At 41.4% G+C, this 26,500-nt stretch overlaps 1 protein-coding gene across 23 annotated transcripts in view; it reads right to left on the minus strand.

The window, feature by feature from the left end:
• The window catches only part of LOC121875141, a 317,156-nt gene that overhangs the window by 237,209 nt on the left and 53,447 nt on the right, over positions 1-26,500 (minus strand). For all 23 annotated transcript variants that reach the window (XM_042379530.1, XM_042379534.1, XM_042379529.1 and 20 more), the window contains exon 3: positions 5,188-5,356. In XM_042379530.1, the coding sequence (XP_042235464.1) occupies positions 5,188-5,356 (169 nt within the window). The remainder of the gene's footprint in view (positions 1-5,187; positions 5,357-26,500) is intronic.

A 26,500-nucleotide genomic window follows, 5' to 3' on the forward strand; every position in this document is an offset into this window, starting at 1 on the left:
TTTAACTTGGGGAGATAAAACAGTGTTATGTAAGAAAGACAGACAGACAGACAGACAGACAGACAGACAGACAGACAGACAGCACTATGTAGGACGGATCCCACTATGTTGAACACTGTGGTATGTGGGACAGATTGCATATTTTTGGTGACCGACAGACAGATAAGATATGCTTAGGAGATCTCTACAGACGCCGGAGATAGTGAGGACAATAACCAGATATATTTAGTGTTATCTCTCTCTGCTTACTTATCTATACATTTATCTACCAAGATGTTGCTCTATCTATCTATCTATCTATCTATACCACACACACACACACACACACACACACACACACACACACACACACACACACACACATTAATATGCTCACCAAGAGGCTTTTATAATATAAAAAACTCATTACTACTAATTATAAAGTAATATACATTATTTTGGTTCAGAGTCAAGGATATAACAGTGTGTGTGCAGGGTGGATAGATAAGGAGGGCCAGGATAGAGGGACAAGGGTGCAGGATAGGAGGACGAGGATGGAGGAAGGAGAGCAGGGGGAAGAGGGGGGAGCGGCAGGCAGGCAGGATGGTGGAGAGGGGGAGTGGTAGGCAGGCAGGATGGGGGGAGAGGGGAGCGGCAGGCAGGCAGGATAGGGGGAGAGGGGAGCGGTAAGCAGGCAGGATAGGGGCGCTAAAGGCAGGATAGAGACGCTAAAGGAAGAGAGAAATACAAATGGAGAGTGGAAATAAATTCGTTCCTGGTAAACTATTTCTCCAGGATAGAAAATATCATGACGTACAGGAGTTTATTTTAAAGAGGACAGGAACGAAGTGAGGATATACAATCATGTTCTTTAGTGATCAGTTAAATAAATTTGTATACACGAGAAGATGTGAAGCTGGTGATTGTAAAACTGACAGATTGTGAAGTTGGTAATTGTGAAAGTGAGTGATGAAGTAAATCGCCTTCACCGATGGGGTAAAGTTGGAACAATGCCTTAAAGAGGGAACAAGGGAGAGAGAACGGAGGGAGGGAGAGAGAGGGAGGGAGAGAGAACGGAGGGAGGGAGGGAGGGAGGGAGGAATATAGCAGCCTCAGGTCACCTCTGCCGTGGACAGCACTTCAGAGGAGGAGGACGAGGAGGAGGGAGGCGCCGTAAATGACGTACAGGTAGATGGGCCGAGCGATGAGACACACACACACACACACACACACACACACACACACACACACACCTCTCTCTCTCTCTCTCTCTCTCTCTCTCTCTCTCTCTCTCTCTCTCTCTCTCTCAGCAGGACGTGAGACATAATAATAGTAGAAATATCTCGGAGGCGGAGCGAGAAAATTGACGCCTCAGGGACCAAGGAATTTTAGGACCAGAAAGAGACCAAGAGGGAAGGGCTAGGGAGAGACGTGGCTAGGGAGAGTTATTGCTAGGGAGAGAAGGAAGGGAGAAAGGAAAGATAAGGAGGAATTATGAATAATAAAGGAAAAATATGAACAAATGACGAACAGAGGAGTATGTATGTATGTATGTATGTATGTATGTAGGTATGTATGTATGTATGTATGTATGTATGTATGTATAAGGTCATGACAGGTGGTAAAAGGTCAGAAACAAGGTCAAATTACGTCATCAGATGTCAAGGTCAAGTGTAGGTCAAATTTCACATCAGTTTTTTTTTCATTCATTCATTTTTGTCTATAGTTTAGTCGAGATTTGTTTACACTCCCTTTGATGTAACGGATCCTTGTTTACTTTCCAGCTGTTGGCTACCCTCGAGTGTAAACAAGATATACATAAACATACAAATATACTCATACAAACACACGGATAGTTGTAGACACACACACACACACACACACACACACACTGGTGATATTTGCAACACTGCCACTCACCCTCTCTTCAATCTTCCTCATGTGTGTGTGTGTGTGTGTGTGTGTGTGTGTATATATTGTTTAATCTGTATTCACTGTCGCCTCGCCATTGTTCTCTATTTTGGAAATAAAATTTCAGCACACACACACACACACATACAGCCATTCATTATTCATACAACACACACACACACACACACACACACACACACACACACACACACACACACACACACACACACACACACACACACACACACACACACACACACACACACACACACACACACACACGTCCTCTTATTAGGCGGTTCATCTGGCAGTCATTTTAATCCATTCAGGCTGAACAAGTCCGACTCATTCAATTTCAATCAGTCGTCGTGTTGGACTTTTACGGGACTTGTGGACGTGCAGCTTTGGTCATGTCTGTCGGTCAGTTGGACTTGTGGACTTGTATCGTCGTTCGTTTGTTTATGATTGGACTTAGGACTTCATCTTTCTTTGACTTAATTCTTTGTTTGAACTCGTGTTTGTTTGTTTGTTTTTGTTTACGTTTGTTTGTTTGGTCGCTTTCAGCTTTTGGACTTCTCGAGCAGTTATGTGTTGAGGCTTAATTAATTTAGGATTAAAAGAACCTCTTATTAACGAGAGAGAGAGAGAGAGAGAGAGAGAGAGAGAGAGAGAGAGAGAGAGAGAGAGAGGAGAGAGAGAGAGGTGTGTGTGTGTCGCCATTCAAACCCTTGTGTGACACTTCCATTCATCTTCGCGTGAGATACTCTCTTCTCAAGCCCTTTCTTTACACCTGGTCTCTCTCTAACTCTCTACACCTGTTTGTCTCTCCGTCTCTTTAAACCACCTGTGTGTGTGTGTCTCTTGTCTCTTTTATACCTGCTGTCTCACGATCTCTCTATCCACCAGGTGTCTCTCTCCGTCTCTCAGTCTCTGTGTGTGTGTCTCTCAAAGGCCTTCCATTTCCTTTCAATTTCCTTCATCACTGTGTCAAAGGAGAGTCGTAGCATCTTCCTAAACACAAAATAACTTCAATCAATGCCACACGCATATCCATAAACTCGAAAATGTATTCATAAATTCTTCATACAATTCTCTAAGGTCGAAAATGTATACACAAATTCCTCATACATTTTCCCAAACCAAAAATATATTAATAAATTCTGCATTACATTAATAAAACATCAAAAATTTTCCATAAACTACAAAAAAATGCTTCAAATAAATCCTTCATATATTTTTCCCTAAACTAAACTAAATGCTACAGGTTCTACTTAAAATATTCCCTAAACGACTCGCTGTTTCTACAATTATCTCGTATATTTCCCTAGACTCAAAAATACTACAATAAATTTCTCCTTAACTGAGACGTGTTTAAATGACTGCCTTCTAAATTTCCCTTTACCCAGAAATGCTCCAATAATGGGTTCTGAAATGTCTATAAATTAAATAATGCTCCTACACTAATAAATGCTCCTTAAATAACCCTCCATTTAATGTTCCTTAAATAACCCTATATTTTATGTTCCTTAAATATCCCTACAGTTAATGCTCCTTAAATATCCCTACACAAATAAATGCTTCTTAAATACCTATTAATCGAGCATGCTCCAATAAATGCTCATTAAATGCTCCTCGGCGCCAGGTGTACCAAACGGACCATAACTCCCAGAATAAGTAACTCGTAAAACACACACACACACACACACACACACACACACACACACACACACACACACACACACACACACACACACACACACACACACACACACACTACACACACACACACACACACCATAAACAACTTTCCTTCATCCACATTACACAAACCTAATCCTACCCCATAATATAAATTCACAAATATACACAGAAACCAAACTAACTTTGTATATACATCTTGGTGTAAACTTTTCCATCTCCTATATCTGGAAACTTTTTAAAAACTTTTTCTTCTCTCGGAATTTCTGCTTAATCTATTCAACAAATTATTTTCTAAAACTTTGCCTAAATTAATCAGTTCTTAATCCTATTATTTTTCTCAAAGTCATCCAACTTATTCGCCGAAAATCATCCTGGTTTAACCCTTCAATTATCACTAAGACTTTTCGGGCGGTTTTTTTTTTTCAGCCTTTAATATTTAATTTGGTCGTTTAATTTACCTCTAGTCCGAACCTTGTGGGAGTAATAATAATAATAATAATAATAATAATAATAATAATAATAATAATAATAATAATAATAATAATAATAATAATAATAATAATAATAATAATAATAATAATAATAATAATAATAATAATAATATACCAATTCCAAAACCAATCATTTCCTCTAAAACTAAAAAAATAATAATAATAATAAAAACTAATATAAAAATGAGTTTCCATAAGAAAGGAGCCCGCAGCACTACGCTCCCTGGCCTGCCTCACGCACCACGACTCACCACAACATTCCTACCTGTATTGGCTGGTTAAGACGAGGTGTTCCTGACGGTGCTGCCCTTGTGTTGAGGGAGGGAAGGAGGGAGGGGTGGGGTGGGGAGAGGGGAAGAGGAGGAGTGGAGGGTGGGGAGAGGGGGAAGGAGGAGGAGGGAGGGATGGGGAGGGGAAAAGGAGGGTGAGGAGGAAGGAGAGTAGGATGAGGGGGAAAAGGAGGAGGGAGGGGGAAATTAAAAGACAGGAGGGGAGTAAAGGAACAGAGTGGGTGAGGGGAGGAAACTTGAAGGGAGGAGTAAGTAGAGGGAAGGAGGAAGAGAGGAGGAAAGAATATAGAAACGGAAGATGGAAGAGGATAAAATAAAAGTATGGAGAAAGATGTTAAGAAAGAAGAAGGAAGAAGGAGGGAAGGAAGGTAAGGAAGGAAAGAAAGGTCAAATAGCTCTCAATGGCCTAACTTTCTCTGGGCAAAAGTTTTATGACAATATAACGAACAGTATATTGAGCTTGGTCTGGCGGGAGGAGGAGGAGAGGAGGAGGAGGAGGAGGAGGAAGAAGTGAGAGAAGAGAGAGACGAGGAATGAAGGGGGTGAGGTCACATTCCTCTATCACATACCCCCATCTTGACCTAAGTGACCCCCATCTTGACCTATGGACCTCAGAAAATGCCCCCCCCCACCACACACGGGTAATCACCAACCTGAGGATTCTGGTTCATGATTGGTTGAGGGAGACGAGGAAGGGTTAATTTACCTGACTGGGTGTTAATCAATGCAGTAGCCAGGTGAGTAGATGTCGTTTTAGGTCTCATTAACCCTAAAAGAAAGAAAGAAAGAAGGAAAGAAAGACAGACGGTACTCACCAAAGTTCCTACTGTCGAGGGTCTTGGTGGAGGGGGTGCGGGAAACAGGGAGGGAGGCTCGCTGTTTCCCTCCCCTGCGGAACCCCGTGGACGAGGTCTCCGCTTCAGACATAATGCCGGGGTCATCGTCGAACACTGCCGATGGAGGGGAGTAGCCGTAGCCCTTCCCCTGAGGATGGAAAAACAAACAGTCAGTACAGGTGTTAAAGTGAACAGGTAAATGTAATCATGAGATACATATAAAACTGGTTTATTCAGGTATTAAGTCGGTAAAAAAAACCACTGCTTAATCATTGGTAAATATACAAATAAAAAACTACATTTAAATAATCATAATAAACAAACAGCACAAACAAGCTCAACAAACACCAAAACACACACAACACACATTAGCGTAGCATACATGAATAACTAACCTAACCTAACCAACATCCATCAGTCAGGTCAGGAGAGGAGGGTTATTGTACTGATAAATTAAACTAGACTCTCTCTCTCTCTCTCTCTCTCTCTCTCTCTCTCTCTCTCTCTCTCTTCAGTTTATAATCATACAGGGTGACGCAGAAATAGTAGTACTAGTAGTTACAATCACCTTTTTGACATATTCTAATATTTTAACCAGAACTTTTTAACAACTATTCCAGGAGATCGTTAACTAACATTTTTTTTTTAGTTGTTCCAAAAGTCGAGTTCCTGTTATTAGCCTCAACCGGGAACTACAAAATAAAAAAACTAGAACAAAAAAAAGGTCAAATGACTATGGTACACTTTAGCTGCACCACCCTGTACAGCCGTGATGTTTATGTAAACAGATGGTCAAATTAATAAACAAATTGGTGTATTATGTATATCTGACTTAAATATATTTGCTAATTTTCATAAATGAAGTTACTGTTTAGTGATGTTACTCCTTAACAACAACAACAACAAATATAATAACAATAACAATAACAATAACAATAACAATAATAATAGTAATAATAATAAAAATAATAATAATAACAATAACAATAATAATAATAATAATAAAAATAAAAATAAAAATAAAAATAATAATAATAAAAATAATAATAATAATAATAATAATAATAATAACATCCCATATCATTAACATAATCCATAAGCAGACAATAAACTCCCCCTCTCCCCCCCCCAAAAAAAAACATTCACACCTAAAACATAATTTAAAAAAAAATAAATATACATCATCTATTCATATTAATATACAAACTCACTTTATAAAATGCAAAGTACCCCTGACCCTCTCTTGACCATTTCCAACCTTCCCCTGACTTCCCCGACCTTTCCCTGACCTTCCCCGACCTTTCCCTGACCTTCCCTGACCTCCCTTGACTTTCCCTGACCTTCCCCGACCTTTCCCTGACCTTCCCTGACCTTCCCCGACCTTTCCCTGACCTTCCCTGACCTTCCCCGACCTTTCCCTGACCTTCCATGACCTCCCCCTCCCTTGACTTTCCCTGACCTTCCCCGACCTTTCCCTGACCTTCCCTGACCTCCCTGACCTTCCCTGACCTTCCCCGACCTTTCCCTGACCTTCCATGACCTCCCCCTGACAGATGACTCAGGGTTGGTTGGTCGTGTCTGGTGGTGTAAAACAGCTGGGTATCTCCATGTACACCAGAGACAAGTTTCACAATAATTACACAATGAATAACGGGACTCAAGCAATATGTTCAGTGTTATTAGTGTTGTGTTGTGTTGCGTTGCGTTGTGTTGTGTTTAGTCCTCTTTCATAACAATTAATGACTATGTATCTGGTTTATCCCTATCACTATCCGCAAACCAGCATCATCATTATCATTATCACCATCATCATCATCATCATTATCATCATCATCATCATCATCATCATCGTCCCTATAAATCCCACACCATAATGCTTTCCACTCATTCACGCACATCGATACTTCAATTGGGTCATATGTCTTACGAATAATGCCAAATACGAATCATCCTTATCACCATCATCACCATCATCACCATAACATGCATCATACCTCATACACAATACAAACACCACCACGTACAGCTGCAGTTTATTTTCCACCCGACCAGCTTTGAATTATTACCACCATGAAAATCTTGCCCGACACGCTTTAAAACTCATAACACCAACCATGTCTCGTTTTTTTTCCCCAGATATATTTTGGTAACTGGTAACTACATGGGAATTAACCACGTATCTTACCCGAGGATAATACAGTAATTAACCTGGGAGTCCGTATGTTAGTTAATGAACCACTTAAAAAAAAAAAATTCCCTCTACCACAACACAAATGTATTTTCGTCTGTTATAGTCTACGGTGATCGCTCTAATGACTCTCTTCTCTCACCACTAAGCTTCCCCGTTCAATAAAAAAAAAAACAATAGACCCAGAAATATACGAGGTATCATCCGTCACAACAATAACAAAAGAAAAAAAAAGGAAAAATAAATAAATAAAAGCGTATACCCTGTCACAGATCACTCGCATTTTCTCTCAATAAAAATATATCAAATTTTTCACCATCGTTTTTGCCATTTTGACGCCTAGGATGCATCGAGCTGGGAGGTTAGGTTAGGTTAGGTTAGGTTCTGAGTTATGAAAGGTCAGTCTAGGTCAGGTCAATACCACCATGAACCACCAGTCACGTTCACACCGTTCCGTTCCACAACCGACCAAAACCCTGACGATATAAGACAGGTGAGACAAGGAGGCAACAGGGTACACTATATATATATCGCTATAACATTTATCACCACCGTAACGTTTACCTCATATATCGCTATAACATCTATTATATATATATCACAAACTACTTTATAACACAGATGAAAAGACCACTATACCTACTGCCTAGTATTATGAGTTCACACACGTCGCCTGGAGGGAGAGAGGGAGAGAGGGAGGGAGAGAGAGAGGGAGAGAGGGAAAGAGGGAGAGAGAGGGAGAGGGAGAGGGAGAGGGAGAGGGAGAGAGGGAGAGAGAGAGAGAGAGAGAGAGAGAGAGAGGAGGAGAGAAATTTAAGAGTGCGAGAACTACACCACCACAAAACCCTCACGTTCCTTTCTCTCCCTCCATCTCTCCCTCTCTCCCCATTTCTCCCTTTATCCCTCCCTGTCCACCCTCCATCTCACTCTCCCTCCATCACCACACACCTGGATGGCTGCGTCACTACACTTCTCATTAGCCTCACCTGTCTTACTGTACACCTGCTTTTTAAATCTCGCCTGATTAATCGACCTTACCTGGCGCTCCTCATCAGCCTCCACAGGTTAATGAATTGGTTAGCTTACCTGCTTCACCAACCGCCCACCTGTTCTGAGTACTGTTATCATCAGCCCATCAGTTCATACCACCACCATCCGCCCATCAGTTCATACCACCACCATCCGCCCATCAGTTGACCCCCACTATCATCAGTCTTCAACCTTATTAACACCTTCTGTAGACCAATTCACTCCACAACCACCATCTAACCTAACCTAACCTAACCTAACCTAACCTAAACTAACCTAACCTAACCTAACCTAAACTAACCTAACCTAACCTAAACTAACCTAACCTAACCAAACCTAAACTTTTATTCTCGTGGTCAGTACAAACGTCGTATTAAAAACCTTGTCTGTAAATTCTAAACCAATTATCATAAGTATTAACCTCACATTTTTCTTATTAAAATTTTCTCCAAGGATTAAAAAATTCATATAAACCAAAAATCACGAACAAAACTCTTTAAAAATACAAATAAAACGTCAAATAAAAAAAAACACGAAAGCTGTTTTAAATTACCCTAATACGTATAAAACTCTTAAACCAAATCCTTTCAAAAGATAAAAAATTACCCCAAAAATTACAAGGTCTCACTATAACTACAAAGACAGACTCCGGACAAAGCCTTTTTCAAATGTCTACATACTCCAAACAAAATGGCTCAATGGCAGTAATCCCGTGTACCGGCGCAGACAAAAACATCTCAACAAAAATGGTCTTAAAAATTCTACTACAGCTGACCCAATGATATTTACTCACCCTGGTACTTGGGAAGACAATTTTTTTTTAAAACTTTTTGGGGTTTGAAAGAGAATTTTTCATCTCGTGCGTAAGATGTTTTGAAAGAAGTATATATATCTATGATAAGCTGCCATTGCTGATTTAAGATAATATTGTGCGTGCCCAACTTGGTAAATCTCCCCTTCCCTCCTGTTTGAATGTCGTTTGATAAGTGAAAGGGCGTGGAAGGGGCGTGGGAAGGTGAAGGAACGGGCGTGGGAAGGAGGAAGAAGGGCGTGGGAAGGAGCAGGAGGAGGAGGAGGAGGAGGAGGAAGACGTTAGGTTAGGTTAAAGTAGGTCAGGTTAAATGAAAAATACAGGCCGCCTTCATCCTGCAAGTCCTACAGGAGGCCGCGGGAACCCACAGTGAGTACCTGAGTGCTGTGACCTACCTACCTACCTACCTACTTACCTACCTACTAACCTACCTACTTACTTACCTACCTACCTACCTACCTACCTACCTACCTACCTACCTAAACATCTCTTTGCTTCGTTTTACGAGATGAAGATCGGTGGTTTCATTAGGTTAGGTTAGGATTACATTTCACACACACACACACACACACACACACACACACACACACACGCACACAGATATTTAATTACAGGTGAGATAAACAATGTGATGCAGAGCAGTGACGTCAGATTTACCTGGGCTATTTTAATTGACGGTAAACACACCTGGAGACCGAACATAAGGAATGAAGGAAGGAATAGAATGAACCGGTGAGAGAAAATAAGTAATGAAGGAATGCATAGAAGGAACAGGTGGGAGAAATAAGAAACAAAAACAGCGGGAAATTAAAAGAAACCGATAAACAAGGAGAAGAAAATAAACACGACAAAACAATATAAACAACAGAGGAAGAGTGAGAGACAATTAACCTGGTCTATATATTAACACCTCCACGAGATAATCCGGGTCTGGCTAATCTAATCTAACTCATATTTAACCTATATTAGCTAATCCTAACTTATCCTACCTTAACCTATTCTTAACCTAACTTGATCTACCCAAATCTAACCTAACATTAACCTAACCTAACCTAACATTAACCTAACTTAACCTAACATTTTCATCTCTCCAAGTAGGAACTGAGCAGCACAGCGTGGGAACCTACAGCTGAGCGTGGGAACTTTATCGCCAGGCGTGGGAACTTTGTAGAAGAGCGTGGGGGACTTAAAGAAGGGCGTGAGGAACTCTGTAGAAGGGCGTGAGGAACTCTGTAGAAGGGCGTGGGAACTTTGTAGAAGGGCGTGAGGAACTCTGTAGAAGGGCGTGAGGAACTTTGTAGAAGGGCGTGAGGAACTCTGTAGAAGGGCGCGGGAACTTTGTAGAAGGGCGTGGGGGACTTATAGAAGGGCGTGACAACTCTGTAGAAGTGCGTGGGGACCCTAAGCCGTGGGAACTATCTTCTCCTTTGGGTGAGATATATCGCCTTGAACGGGTGTGAGTGTGTGTGTTCATATGGGCACCCCTCACCTGACTCCTAACCTTTAGTGACAGAGAGCCGGGGAGCTAAAAAGTATAAAAGGCAAAGGATGAACTCACTCTCTCTCTCTCTCTCTCTCTCTTGTTCAACACATCTCTTTATCTGTCTCTTTCTCCCTCTCTCTGCCTCTGCAATGTGTGTGTGTATGTGTGTGTGTGTGTGTGTGTGTGTGTGTGTGTGTGTGTGTGTGTATACCCCCCCACGTCCTCTGTGTTTTTTACCCCTCCCTCCCTTCCCTCCCCCTCCCTCCCCCCAGCTAAAAGCAACACTGCAGTAAGCACTCTCAGTCTCAGCATCAACATCTCACCACGACACCCACACACACACACACACACACACACACACACACAGTTCACATACATACCTAGTAACTGAAGTATACATACATATCTATATACAAAAAAGAACACGCGTACATATATGTTTTACACACACACACACACACACACATTCGTCGTATAGTTACACATATACATACATAAATGTCCCGATACACACAAGCACACACATACTGCGACACACATACATGTATGGATATACACTTTGTCATGATTAAATATCACACACACACACACACACACACACACACACACACACACACACACACACACACACACACACACACACACACTATAAACGTTCTAGATATAATTCCTTCAATTCCTTTTATTTATTTTTCATTACCGCTTCCTTCATTTGCATTCTCTGCTTTTAAAAACGTCCCCCAGAAGTATAAACAAACCTTAAATTAAAACAGACTTGCTCGCTCCTTCTTCCTCTCAGTAACAATAAACGAAAGAAAAGGTGAATTAAGTGGATTGTAATAATTATGAAAAGTCTCAGTGAATATTAGGTTAGGTTAGGTGGGGTGGGGTGAGGTTGGGTTGAGTGAGGTGGGAGTGGGGTGAGGCCAGGTGGAGTGAGGTGAGAATGAGGTGTGAGTGAGGTTGGGTTGGTGAGGTGGGGTGTGGTGGTGGGTTGGGTGAGGTGGGGTGGGTGTGGTGAGGTGGGTTGGGTGGTGGGGGTGGGGGTGTGGTGAGGTTGGGTTGGGTGAGGTGTGGTGAGGTGGGTTGGAGTGGGGTGGGGTGGGGTGGGAGTGGGAGTGGGGTGGGGTGGGGTGCTGGGGTGGGGTTGGGTGAGGTGGGGTGAGGTAAGGTGAGGTGAGGTTAGGTTGGGTTAGGTTTGAGACCCAATTTTTCAAGGACCAAACACCCCAAACGCCGTTGTTTATTAATTTGTTTTTTTACGCTTACTTAAACAACCAAACTAAGCAACAAACAAATAATCAAAGACAGTAAGGTTTAATAAGTTTGGCTAGTTATGGTAGATGTGTTAGGTTTGATTAGTTAGGTTGGATTAGCTTGGTTTGATGAGTTAGATCGGATTAGTTAAGTTGTATTAGTTATGCAGGACTTGATTGGTTGCTGACGTTCACCAACAAGTGTAAACAAACATGGCGTCGGGCCCAGCTGATGTGTCACTCATTTGACTATCACTAACGATGAAAAAAAATCAAAACAAAAACTGAACAAATTAATTACTTTATATAAAAATTATGACTTTATTCATTAGTGAGATAATTTTTTTATATAGTTTATTTAGCAGGTAATACTGTAGTGTTTTTTACGTGACAGGTTAATAATAATAATAATAATAATAATAATAATAATAATAATAATAATAATAATAATAATAATAATAATAATAATAATAATAATAATAATAATAATAATAATTATGGTTGCCCCTCGTGTAACGAGTTTGGCCGGCCCAAGGACCACCTAGGCGTAAATTTATTTAAGGTGTAGAACCAACCTTACAACAACACACCCTGAGTTAACGAGCTGCATGATTCAGTGTCAAGGAATAGTCCAAGAAGACCGGACAATTCGCCAACTGCACTGGCTCACCATTACCCTGGAACACGATCCGCAAATCGATTAACATCCAGGTTCCCAATTACTGCTGGGTAGACAGAGACAAATGGCTTAAAGACACTTGCCCATAATTTCACCCTGCCCGGGGATCGAACCCGGCTCCGCTCGCTTACCAGACGAGCATGCTGACCATTATTACACCACCAAATCACACACACACAAACACACACACACACACACACACACACACACACACACACACACACACACACACACACACACACGTGACAACAATAACTAAACACAGGGACTTCACATCCACTGCCGTCACTTCTTCGTCTCTCTCTCTCTCTCTCTCTCTCTCTCTCTCTCTCTCTCTCTCTCTCCAGGTCTTCGTGTTTGCCGTCCAGCCAGTAACAAAGTTACCTGGGTGGCCACAAACTTTGACTTCTGTGCCGAAATTAGTCAGGAATTCAACCCCATTTACCTGAGCCACAGGCAAGTTTGTGGTGAAGCGTTTTCATGTTTTCTGGTGTATGTTGGTGTATTTTAGTGTTGTATTTTAATAATGTATACTAATGTACTTTGGCGTTGTATACTGGTGATGTATGCTTGTGTATTTTGGTATATTCTAAAGTTCTGTGATGTATTTGGATGTATTCCGTTATAGTTTAATGTATTTTCATGTATTATGCTAAATTCTGATGAACCTTGCGTTAATCTCGTGTATTTTAGTTAATTTTATATTGTATTTTGATATATTACAATACATCATATTTTTTTTATTTACCCGAAAAAAAAATCATTTGTCAAAACCAAATGTCAAATCGGCAGACAGAATTAATTTCCTTTCAAGAATTACATGACCTGACCTAATACGGTATACCAATCAGAGGGAAAATCTAATTAATCTCTGCCTCTCTATCTTTAATTTTTCTCTCTCTCTATTTAACTTTTCTTTTTCTTTCTCTTTAATTTCTCTTATTAAATTATTTTTTCTCTTTTTTTAAATTTTCTCTCTCTCTCTCTCTCTCTCTCTCTCTCTCTCTCTCTCTCTCTCTCTCTCTCTCTCTCTCTCTCTCTCTCTCTCTCCTCCTATACTTCAATTCCAGGAACGCTGACAAGACACCCACGCCCTAGACACACACTTGAGATACACACACACATTACATTTAGGAAACTGTCGTAACACATTCAAGGGACATACCGATAATAAATTCATCCCGTTTGGCTCTTTTTATTACCCATACACACACACACACACACAGACACACACACACACACACACGAGATCTGGAACCAATCCCTTCGATATGAACTGATTCCAAACGAGTCTCCATCTGAAGCCAACCACCATTCCCCCCCACTTCCTTATACACACATACATATATATACATATTTTGCAACAATAGTGAGGCTGGTAATTATGATAGGGGCCAAACAACACTCTCCCCACGTAAGGGTTCACTGGAGGGATAGTGTGTCCAATTTGCACCGGCCGAAAAAGATCCATTGAATCGTATGTAAGCGATATTGTGTTAATAAATGTTGGTAAAATCACCCATTTACTTCAGGCAGGTAAATCCCAGTATGTAATCCCACAATAATGATTCACTCCCCCAACTTGTAATGCTCTAATCCACCATAATCCTCCTATAGTATTAATATAATCCATCATGATCTACTTTAATTAATAATATCTATCGTCATGCAGTTGTCAAAATTCTATCATGTCTGAGTTGTTTTTTTTAGTATAATTTACAAAGAAATATTTGTATTTCAATATGTCACTGTGATGATCCATGTGAATATTATCCACCATAGTGATCCACCTTTACGGGTATAATACCATCATAATGAGCCATAAATACACCCAGACTATAATGATCGACACCTACCATAATGAATCACGTATTAAATTAGTATTGGTCAAATCTGGAGACTGACAGCAACAACAACAACAAATTTCAACATTGACAACATCATCTATACCCAAATTCCAGTGTTGCCAACAGCTACGCCATTGGTAAAAAAAGAAAAGTCCCACCGCTGCCACCAATTACTAAGCCAGTCAGATTCCCCTGCTGCCACCAACTACGCCACCCAGTCCCGAGGTTTAAGACGCCATTAGCATCTCGTAAATCACTTCTCGAATCTTTCCCTCTGCAAAGTTTCATTATAAAGTTTCACCAAGCCATGAACCAGCGCCGGGATATGGAATGGTTACTCAGTTAATTTAACATCTGATTAAGACGCACCAACTCTTGGAAATTACTTCTGCAGGGAGATGTGTTAGCAATTGTATTATTAGAGAGAGAGAGAGAGAGAGAGAATGTTAAATGCCATGAAGATATCTTTGTGTATGCAACATATATGTATATATGTATGTATGTATGTATATGTATATATATATATATATATATATATATATATATATATATATATATATATATATATATATGTGTGTGTGTGTGTGTGTGTGTGTGTGTGTGTGTGTGTGTGTGTGTGTGTAATGGATTTTGCTCACTTGTTTTGGGGTTTTATATAAACATAAGCTAAGAGAGGACATACCTATGTAGGCCAAGATGTCATCAAGAAAGCAATCACGACCCAAGACAAGTATTTGCTAACAATTAAAGAGAATAGGGAAAAAGGGTCCACCATTTTTTCTTTTGGTAAACACACAAACGGGAGGAAATTGGTTTAGACTTGAGCTTTTCTGTTAGTTTTTCTTGTCAATTCTTTATAATCATTTTCCTTCTTTTAGGCTAGGTTAGGTTAGGTTAGGTTGGGTAATTCAATACATCCTCATCTAGCTATCAGTTTTATCGCTCTGTCTTTACTACTTTGGTTTACCTCTCTCTCTCTCTCTCTCTCTCTCTCTTATCTTTTTTCTGCAACACTACTGAGAAAGTTAGATGCCCTTGAACTACAAATTAAAATGCCAAACTTTAATTGATGAAGTTGGAAAGTTTGTTAAGTTGCTCCTAAAACAAGACTGTCAACACCCTCTTCCCATTTTCTCTTCCAAAGTAAAACCGATTCTCATTTTCTTCCCAAGGGCATACTATATTATTCTCACATCAACTTTTCACATTAATTTGACCTTTCACCTATATATTTTAATGCAAATACTTGTACTTCTCCTAAATTTATAGTATTTTTCTACGACAAAACACACACACACACATACACACACACACACATACACACACACACACACACACACACACACACACACACACACACAGAGAGCTCATAAAACCCTCGTCTTGGGACTGGAGACGAACGGGTCCAGCCCCTTAGGTGTACGCTCATAACCACAGCAATATTGACAGGTGTGCTGCAGGCCACGACAGGTATATATGCTGGATAGTGCCGCAGTGCCTTCAGGGAACACAGCAATGCTTCCAGTGCCTTTAAGCAGACTGCAGTAGCGCTTTTGGTGTCTCCATGTGACCTGTCGCTGAGACTTCAGGCAGCCTTCAGCAGATGATATCATACCTTCAGGTAGCCTGTAGCTGACGGTGGTGTTTTCAGGTCACTCAGGTAACCTACAGGTGTGTTATTGATCACTCATATTATCTGCAGATGTGCCTTCAGATTGTTTCCTGCAACTATGCTTTCAGATCGCTTGCCGCAACTATACTTTCAGGGCCATTACGTCTTTTAGATAGCCCGCAGCTGTTGCTTTCAGGGTTTCCAGTTAGCCTTTATCAAGTCATGGAAATTCACTGAGGTTCCACAGCCTTAATATTCAGCATCAATCACAACATATATTTGTGGGGTGGAATACGGGAGTGAAGTTTAATGGTTATAATTCATTGACCACTTCCATCGTCGAGAGAAACAGTGGAGAGAAGAGAGAGGGAAGAGAAGAGAGCAAATGGAGGAAGAGAAGAGAGAAGAGAATAGAAAGAAAGAAAGAAAGAAAGAATATTGCTCACACATATATATATAACTCCACCAAACACACAGACTCTCATTCCTGGACGGGTGTTTTTTACCATAACCAATTTACTCAGGCTAATATCAAATCCCTCACCTGTATTTCCGGAGCAGCACACAGGTAATTTCGTCAAGCCTCATACAGTATGTTGCAATACAGGTGTGTGTGTGTGTGTGTGTGGGTGTGTGTGTGTGTTTAGGTGTGACGCAACATGATGTTATAGGTGACTGGGTGGGTGTTTTTTTATATGGGTGTGTTTTTTGTCTTCTATGTGATGTAATGTGTTGAAATAGTTACAGTAGTGCTTAAATTGTGTTGCAATATTTCCCTGCGTCTATTTGGATGTTTGTGTTGCAAAGTGTTTTTTTTTTTTTTACGTATTTATGTGTTTTTATGCTACTGAAAACATCAAAGCAGATAGGGTGTTTTTGTTTGTTTTAGTCTATTGCAATATGTTGTGTGTCGTGTTTTATTATGCTACGTAACGTGTGTGTGTGTGTGTGTGTGTGTGTGTGTGTGTGTGTGTGTGTGTGTGTTAACAAGCTGTAACGTGAATATTTGTTCGTTTGTTTACGTGTGTGATGGATGGGATGGGTAGGAAGGATAGCGTAGAGAGGAAGAGGAGGAATAATAATAATAATAGAGGAAAGAATGAAGGATAAAAGGAGACGAAAGAAAGAAAGTGGAAAAAGAAAGGAAGAGAGAAAATAAAACGAGGAGAAAAAAGAATAGAAATGAGTCGAAAGCAAAAACGAAAAAAACGAATGAGGGAATAAGCGAATAAAAGAAACACCTAAATAAAAGCAAGACACAAGAAGAAAAACAAAAGAGTAAATCAAACAAATATCAAGCGAAAATATGCTAAACAGCGGGGCCACAAAGTTAGCAACATCCGCTACATTGTATATACTGTACTTGGTTTCAGCTACAAGGAATTTCGAGCAAAATTCGCTGAACGAGCTACTGTAGCGACCAGCATCTCGTGGCGCTTTGGTGAAATTTAGCACAGTAATTACCGCTAAATTTATCTCCACACAACTTAACAATAAAAACTAGCAAAGAATCGCTATTTAAAGAAGTTAATAGCACTTACTAGCGACCTACATCAACTAGCCTTGCAGAATTTGACAACTATATCTCCTGAAATCCCTATCACCTGACAAATAAAAAAAAATATCAAAAATTGCCTATTAAAATAAACTAATAGCAAGTGTACCTTCATCCACATCTCAGTAATTCTGGGTGCGTCTGGAGATCGAACCAGCCACCTTTGGAACACCAGATGAACGCCGTATCCACTCATCCACCACACTACACAGTCAGTCAGTCAACACAACACGCTGCTGAGCCATTTAAAAACCTAACAATGGACACAAAAGCCAACTAACATAAACGAACCACCGCGTATAACGACCATTCATCTCTTATACTCGCACACATTTATATGCTAAGTATACTGTGCTAGAATTATATACACATAACCATTAAGGGGTTGTTTGTTGCTGAACTGGAGGTTGTATTTGTGTATTAAGGGGTTGTATGTGTGTATTAAGGGGTTGTATGTATGTATTAAGGGGTTGTATGTGTGTATTAAGGGGTTGTATGTATGGATTAAGGGGTTGTATGTATGGATTAAGGGGTTGTATGTATGGATTAAGGGGTTGTATGTATGGATTAAGGGGTTGTATGTGTGTATTAAGGGTTGTATGTGTATTAAGGGGTTGTATGGTAAGTGTGTACGTATTAGACGTAATAGCTAAATCACCCGGTGTCCATAAGAGTCTCTTAAGTAAGGCTGTGTGGTCGTCGTGTGTTTTACTGCAGTCATCTGTTTTTATTATTACCGTGAGTCTATGATCTCCGGGCCCGTAATAGGCTGCATAACGCTGACACACACACACACACACACACACACACACACACACACACACACACACACACACACACACACACATGCTTAAAAAAACACATTAACGACCTTCATCTACAACCCTGACAAAATATAACCTACACACTACCTAACCTAACCTAATAACCTAACCTAAACCTAACCTAAACCTAACCTAACCTAACCTAACATAAACTAACATGAAGAAACACAAACAAGAAGAGGATTAGCTATTTGCGCTACCAAACAGGCGACCTTCTTACCCAGCCCCCAGCCCCCCGGCGAAACTTAGCAATAACCGCTACACACTTGTCTCTGCAGGGGCGCCCACGGTCACCTCTACTGCCGGGGGTGAAGGAGGTGAGGTGGTGTGGCCAGTGTCTGCGGCAGCAGAGGTTGTGCTTGATGAGCGCTTTCTTGCTATTATTTGCTAGCGGTCGTAAAAAAGGTATCAAAAATTCATTGCTAGTTTGTCTGTGTGTGTGTGTGTGTGTGTGTGTGTGTGTGTGTGTGTGTGTGTGTGTGTGTGTGTGTGTGTGTGTGTGTGAGACAAAACAGAGAGACAATCAGTATGAGAGAAAAGGCAGGCGGCAAGAGCGTGACGTCCTCAGGTCCAAGCCGTAGCCCCCCCTCCCCCAAGGACACCAACACCAGCGTCCTTATTACCAGGGCAACACACCACCATCCTCCCTCACACATAGTTAATGTTTGTTTCCTAACTAAGTAAAGGTGTTTAGTTAAGGTAGAGTCTTAACCTAATTCGGCGGCCATTTTTGTTGTTATTGGCTCGTGTCCTTCACTAGCCAATTAGGAGCGTCTTACTGGCCCAATTAAGAGGAAACTTCAGTATACAAAGATTTAAAAATCCCATTAAAATAAAAAATAAAGACTTAATTCCTCTCTGCTCACATAACTAGGGGCAACAAGGTGGTTAGGTTAGAGTCTCACGGCAATTCTGACGTCATCTTTGAAACCTAACCTGACCCAACCAAAACAAACTAAACATAACCTAACCAAACCTAGGTCAAATATTTCCCTTATTGAGTCATTAAACTACGATACAAAGGTGTGTATGTGTGTGTGTGTGTGTGTGTGTGTGTGTGTGTGTGTGTGTGTGTGTGTGTGTGTGTGTGTGTGTGTCAATGTTTATGCTTTGTCGGAAGTTGACTGTCAAACACATCTTGAATATGCAAATAAGTACAACATTCAGACTCGCTTTAATGACACACACACACACACACACACACACACACACACACAATCATTAGCATTAGGTAAATCTCTCTCTCTCTCTCTCTCTCTCTCTCTCTCTGGGGAGCTGTAAGGGATCATTCGTCACCAGTCACGGATGTCGCCTCTCTCCCTCCTCTTCCCCTTCCTCTTCCAATTCCTCCTCTTCCTCTTCCCTTCCCTTCTCCCTCCCTTACATCCTCTTCCTCTTGTGTTCTCTACTATTGCCTATTCTATCCTTCATCTTTCTCATTCTCTTCTATTCTTCCCTTTTCTGTTCCTTTCATTCACTTTTCTCTTCCCCTCCCCCAATCTCTCTCTCTCTCTCTCTCTCTCTCTCTCTCTCTCATCACACATAAACTCCAGCTGCCAAAGTCTGTAAATCATGTTTTTATTTTGTTTCATCATTTTTGCTCGTTTATACATCTGTGTGTGTGTGTGTGTGTGTGTGTGTGTGTGTCATGGCCTTTGTTTGCTGTCTGTCCGTGTCCGTGTCTGTCCGTGTCTGTCTGTCTGTCTCCAACCCTTGGACCATCCTGCACAAATCGTCCATTCGCCCGTCAGTTCCCAGCATTGCAACAACCACCGACTCGTATTGCAGACATCACTCAATCCCCCCACCCTAGCCTAACACCTCCCCTCCCTCCCAACACATTCCCTCCCCCCACCCTAACACCTCCTCCCCTCCCCAACACATTCCCTCTCCCTCTCAATAACTCACCCTCCTCCTCTCCCCCTTCCCCAACACCTATCCTCCCCAACATCACCATTTCCCTAGCCCTCCACCTTCCCTCCTCTCCCAACACTCCTCCCACATTCACCCTAACCTAACCTAACCCACTCACCTCCCTCCTCCAGGTAGCAGCGTTAAGGTGACATAATCTGGGGTTCCTAAATTACATCTTTTTTACCTCACAGGGGGGCCAGTCAGCCAATAATGGCCTCCACTTGTGACCTCCTCCTCCTCCTCCTCCTCCTCCCCTCCTCCCTTCCTCCTCCTCCTCCTCCTCCTCCTCCTCCCCCCCCCCCCCCCAGGCCTCGTCACATACTTTCTTCCTTAATCTCATGACGCTCAAAAGAGATTGTTACCCCCCTACCATCCTCTTGTCCCCTGCTGGCAATACACCCACAGTGGCCAGCCTACAGAGCCCGATGTTGACTACACACACACACACACACACACACACACACACACACACAACACACACACACACACACACACACACACAGGATCATCGTAAAATACATAAACAATTTCAATAGTTTATATACCACAAATCTGGGTATTATTTTTTCCATGGTCCTGTATATATTAAATTATAAATAACCCGACATGTAAATATTACTATTGTTATTGTTGTACAGTACACAGTCTATCGCAATCATTGTGGCTTAATAAACCATTTCGATTTCAATGTCCTCGTCTTCATATATACAGTACGTGAGGGTGAAGGAGGAAAGTATCACGCTGTTCGTCTGTACGTCCGTCTGGTCACGGGAAATATCGTTGTCCGCACAATAACTTGAGAGATAATCGGCGGACTATCATATATTTACGTTTACAGCTTCGTATAGTAAATATCTGACACCAGTTTGATTGTTAGCTTCCTACGACATTATCTGCAGGAGTAATGACCCTTCCTCCCACACCCAACCCTCCCTCACCCACACCCCACCCTCTCTCACCCACACCCCACCCTCCCTCACCCACACCCCACCCTCCCCTTCCTCCATCCCCACCCTTCCCATCCTCCATCCCTACCTTTCCCATCCTTCACCTCCACCAACCACCCTCCCCACCCTTCCCTCCCTCCACCACCCACCCCAATCCTCTCCTTCCCCCACCACCCACCCACGCTGAGTGACTTTTAAATGCTGGTTGGCGCGGGTGTGGCTGTCATCAGTATTATTTGTTTTCACTTCCATAATATGTGTTTGCTACAGTTATGGCCTCTGATAAAATAGCCCCCTCCTCTCTCTCTCTCTCTCTCTCTCTCTCTCTCTCTCTCTCTCTCTCCAAAGCTGTGTTAGAGAAAGATTCCTCCGCCTCGGGAGAAGCTCTTAAGAAGCCTGATATATGACCTCCATAAACCAAGGTTACAAAGACTCACTATAATATAAATAGGCCGGACACAAGAGTAAAGAAATTGGGGGGAGGAAGATTCACGGTAAGAAAAAATGAATGAAAATGGGATACTAATTAACTAATGGAAGAAATTGGGAGAAGAAGAACAACAATAATAACAAAACAAAGAGAGAACAAGAACAAGGGGAAAATGAAACAGAACAAGAAAAACAAGAAAAAGATGAAGAAGAATAACAACAAGACCAACAACAACAAGACATGACTACAAGGCCTCCCACACAACATTGACCTCTCTGACCTTTGACCTTGACCCGGAGAATGTATCATGAACATTGTAGGTGACACAGACTTGGTTGGTGATACATTACATTACTGAGTGGCATAACATTATCTTAACCCGTAGAGAGACAGAGAGTGAGAGAGAGAGAGAGAGAGAGAGAGAGAGAGAGAGAGAGAGAGAGAGATTAGATTATGTTAGATAGATAGATAGATAGATCCAGCATACACTCAGTATACACAAACCAATATACATGAATAAGAATACATGACCCAGTATACATGACCAAGCTCCTGTGACCTCTGACCTCTGCTGCTGGTAATGACTTTGACCTTATCATTACGAGTGACCTATTAAATATTTGATCGTTTTTGTGACCTTTGGCATTATATAACCTCGAACTTTGACCTAAGATAACCTTCAAATGTGACCTTTCATCGTCACCTTGACCTATTAGACCCCGTGACCTTTGGGATTGGGGGGAGGGGCGAGACAGGGAGAAAAGAGGAGAGATGGTAGAAGGAAAGAAGATAAGGAAGAGAGAGAAAGAATGAGAGAACGAGAGGAGAATAGCCAAGGAAGTAAAGAAAAGGGGAGAATGAGAGAACGGTGAAAGTAGGTCTCTCTCTCTCTCTCTCTCTCACCACTAAGTCTCTCAGGGCACGTCTGCTTCTCTAAGTTTAGTTAAGTACCTTCTGTTTCCTCTCAAACTTGTATCATTAGAGAACTTAAATCAATCACTCTCTCTCTCTCTCTCTCTCTCTCTGAGCCCTTACCCCTACCCTGACACCCCCTTACACCTCAGCCTTACACTCCTTACACCCCTGACAACCTCCCCCTTTCACCCCTGACCTCACCACACACCCACACACCACTACACCAACACTCCCTATTATTTTGCAATCATTTAATTTTCTTACAATACACATTTAATATTATTAGTTTACATCCTGGATCAGTTTATTTTCATTTCTAATTAATAAAAAACAATATTAATTTCTACTATTCATATTTTATTTTTATTTTTTCGTTCTCTATATAATTTAGTTTATTTTCCTTTCGTTATTTTAAGAGGTGGAGTGCAGGTAAATGAGGCAGGCCCCGCGACAGAACCGGCGTCCCAGTGCGGGTTATCGGTCCATTACGGCGCGATAAGGCAGCCTCACACCTGCCAAACTATCACCAAATTTCAAAATAAGGAAAAGAGAAAAAGTTAGGTTACCTCCCCCCTTCCCTCCCTCCCCACCCCTCCTCCCCACCCCTCCTTCCCTCCCTCACAACAGGATATAAACAAGTTATCTTTTTTTTGAGTTGACTATTCCATTTTCTTTCCCTTTGCGTCTATATTTTTTTCCTACTTTCCATTTTTTTTTACGTTTCTTTCTCAACTTTATTCTTCTCAATTCTTTTTTCTTCTACCCTCCATTTTCCTTTACTCCACACACACACACACACACACACACACACACACACACCAAGGCACACTAGGGTACGGAATTTAAAGTAGACACCAAGAGCCGAGACCTACACAAGGGCCAAATATTTGATAAATACTTCGCTACTGAGCAAAGTTGGGATAAATTCTTTGGTGTTGAGGAATTACCTGATAAATGCTGTGCTCTGGTAATGAGTTAATGTTTGGTAAGGAATTTGATAAAGAGGAAATATATCGAAATTACTAAACTGAAATATATCGTTAATACTAAACTGAAATATATCGTTAATACTAAACTGAAATATATCGTTAATACTGAACTGAAATATATCGTTAATACTGAACTGAAATATATCGTTAATACTGAACTGAAATATATCGTTAATACTGAACTGAAATATATCGTTAATACTGAACTGAAATATATCGTTAATACTGAACTGAAATATATCGTAAATACTGAACTGAAATATATCGTAAATACTGAACTGAAATATATCGTTAATACTGAACTGAAATATATCGTTAATACTGAACTGAAATATATCGTTAATACTGAACTGAAATATATCGTTAATACTGAACTGAAATATATCGTTAATACTGAACTGAAATATATCGTGACGAGATTTGATAAATACACTGATAATCTGACATAATACTTGACAAATTCTAATAGTTTTATATAGAAAAAATGGAGTACCTGAACATTAGGCACCCGAGTTTATTTCACCTGATAATTAAAAGGTCGACTTTAATGACAGTATGACAACATTTTCCTGAGCTGTGACAAAACTAATAAACGGATGGACAAATGGGCATACGAACACAATCACCACGAATCATAACCACGCCTCACGAACCCTCACGAATCATAACCACGCCTCACGAACCCTCACGAATCACACACCTATCACAACGACTCCTCACACGAATCACCTAACAACAGCCAATAATAAGACTCCCTCACTCCGCACTACAATACTCGTGAATCACCAAGTAATAGCCGCTAAGTCTCTCAAATACACTCAAATCCCCACCAAATCCTACTAAATAATTCAGACACACGCACATAATCCCCCAAGAAACACACACACACACACACACACACACACACACACACACACACGAATCAGCTTGCATAACAACATGAATGAGGGATATTCCACCCCCCGGCCCCTCCACTAAGCACCTACCTAGTGAGGGAGGAGGGAGGGAGGAGAGGGCGAGGGAGGAAGAGGAATACAGGTGAGGTGGGAGGGAGGGTGAGGGCGGAAAGAAGAAGAGAGGAAAAGGGAGGTGATGGAGGAGGAGTGTAAGGGGTGAGGTATACAGGTGAGGTGGGATATGTCTCATGCCAGTCAACTAGGTGAGGGTGGGGGGAGGTACACCTGACCCACAGTTAAAGAAGACCCTTCCTCCGCCTTCCTCGCTGAAGTATCATGAGATATTGGTGTGGGAGCAGTATGTATGTATGTATGGCACACACACACACACACACACACACACACACACACACACACACACACACCTTCCCACCTGGCGTGTAGGTAAACATTTCGTGGATTGCTTGACGAGAATCTCCATTAAAAATAATACCGGGGACATTAGAAGAGTAGAAGCAATTTGTTAAACCAGCCGAGGCGAGAATAATGCAGCCACCTCAACACACTGTAGCATAACAAACTCTGTGTGTGTAATTCATTTTGTCTTCATAACGCTTTGAGAGAGAGAGAGAGAGAGAGAGAGAGAGAGAGAGAGAGCAGGAAGGAAGGCGATAGAGAGAGGAATAATGCAAACTTTAAAGAGAAGGAGACGAAAGAGAGAGAGAACACGACTGGCTGACTCCATTATCTCCACCACTACCTCCTCCACTATCTCCACCAACCCCACCACCACCCTCAACACTATCACTACCACCACCCACAATCACCTACACTATCTCTACCACCAGCAACACTATTACCACCACCACAATCACCACCACAATCACCACCACAATCACCACCACTACCACCACCACAATCACCACCACAATCACCACCACAATCACCACCACCATCACTCAATTAGCAATCACCACCACACAATCACCACCACAATCATCACCACCACAATCACTACCACTACTACTCACCACACCACTCACTACAATCACTAATTACACCGTCACCACCACTACTCCACTAGCACACTGTACAGCCTTACAGGTCAAAGGTCAAAGGAGCCCACATTGTTTATATTTTTTTCATAATCTTAAATTTCACGGGTCAAACAATAATTCTTTTCTGGGAGGGGTGAGGCTGGGGAGGAGGGGGGAGGGAGGGGGGAGGCGAGAATCGCCTAATACAACCGCCAATCAGAATATAAAGCAGAAACGTGGGGGAGGGAGGGAGGGGGAGGGAAGGAGGAGGGGAAGTGGGTAGGAGGAGGGGGAAGTGGGGAGGGGAGAGAAGGAAAGTGGGGGTGGGGATGGGGAGGGGTCAGCATCCACCTACACAGACTAATCTACATTCGGTAAAACACCAACACCAAAATTCAGTGAAATAATGAAAATCTGGCAACTTTAGTTTATCTGTGAGGGTTTCCAATTTGTATTTTTTTTAGTATTATTATTCCACCGTAATTTGCATTCGATATTGAAGAAAAAAAAACCCAGAAAGGAATTCAATCGTGAGTAAGATATTTCTAGAGTTCCCAATGACGTTTGTTTTCTTGTGAAATTTATATAGAGTAATCCTAACCCTATTAAATTCCACGAAAAGTATTGGAAATGTGGCGAGTGAAATATACCAAAGAGCTCCAACGATATATATTTATTTTTTCACTATCGGGAGTTGTATATGCCATAAAGCCAACAGATATTCAACAAAATATGAAATGGCAACTCAGATACATCTAGAGTTTCCAATAATAGTTTTTTTTTATTTAATTCCACTGAAGTAATTTGCATTCAGTAAATCCCTCGCCATAATTCACTTCAGAATATTAAGAAAAAAACATTACCTGGCAACCAACACACC

Source organism: Homarus americanus, unplaced genomic scaffold (assembly GCF_018991925.1).
Source record: "Homarus americanus isolate GMGI-L3 unplaced genomic scaffold, GMGI_Hamer_2.0 scaffold36970, whole genome shotgun sequence".
Taxonomy (NCBI): Eukaryota; Metazoa; Arthropoda; class Malacostraca; order Decapoda; family Nephropidae; genus Homarus; species Homarus americanus.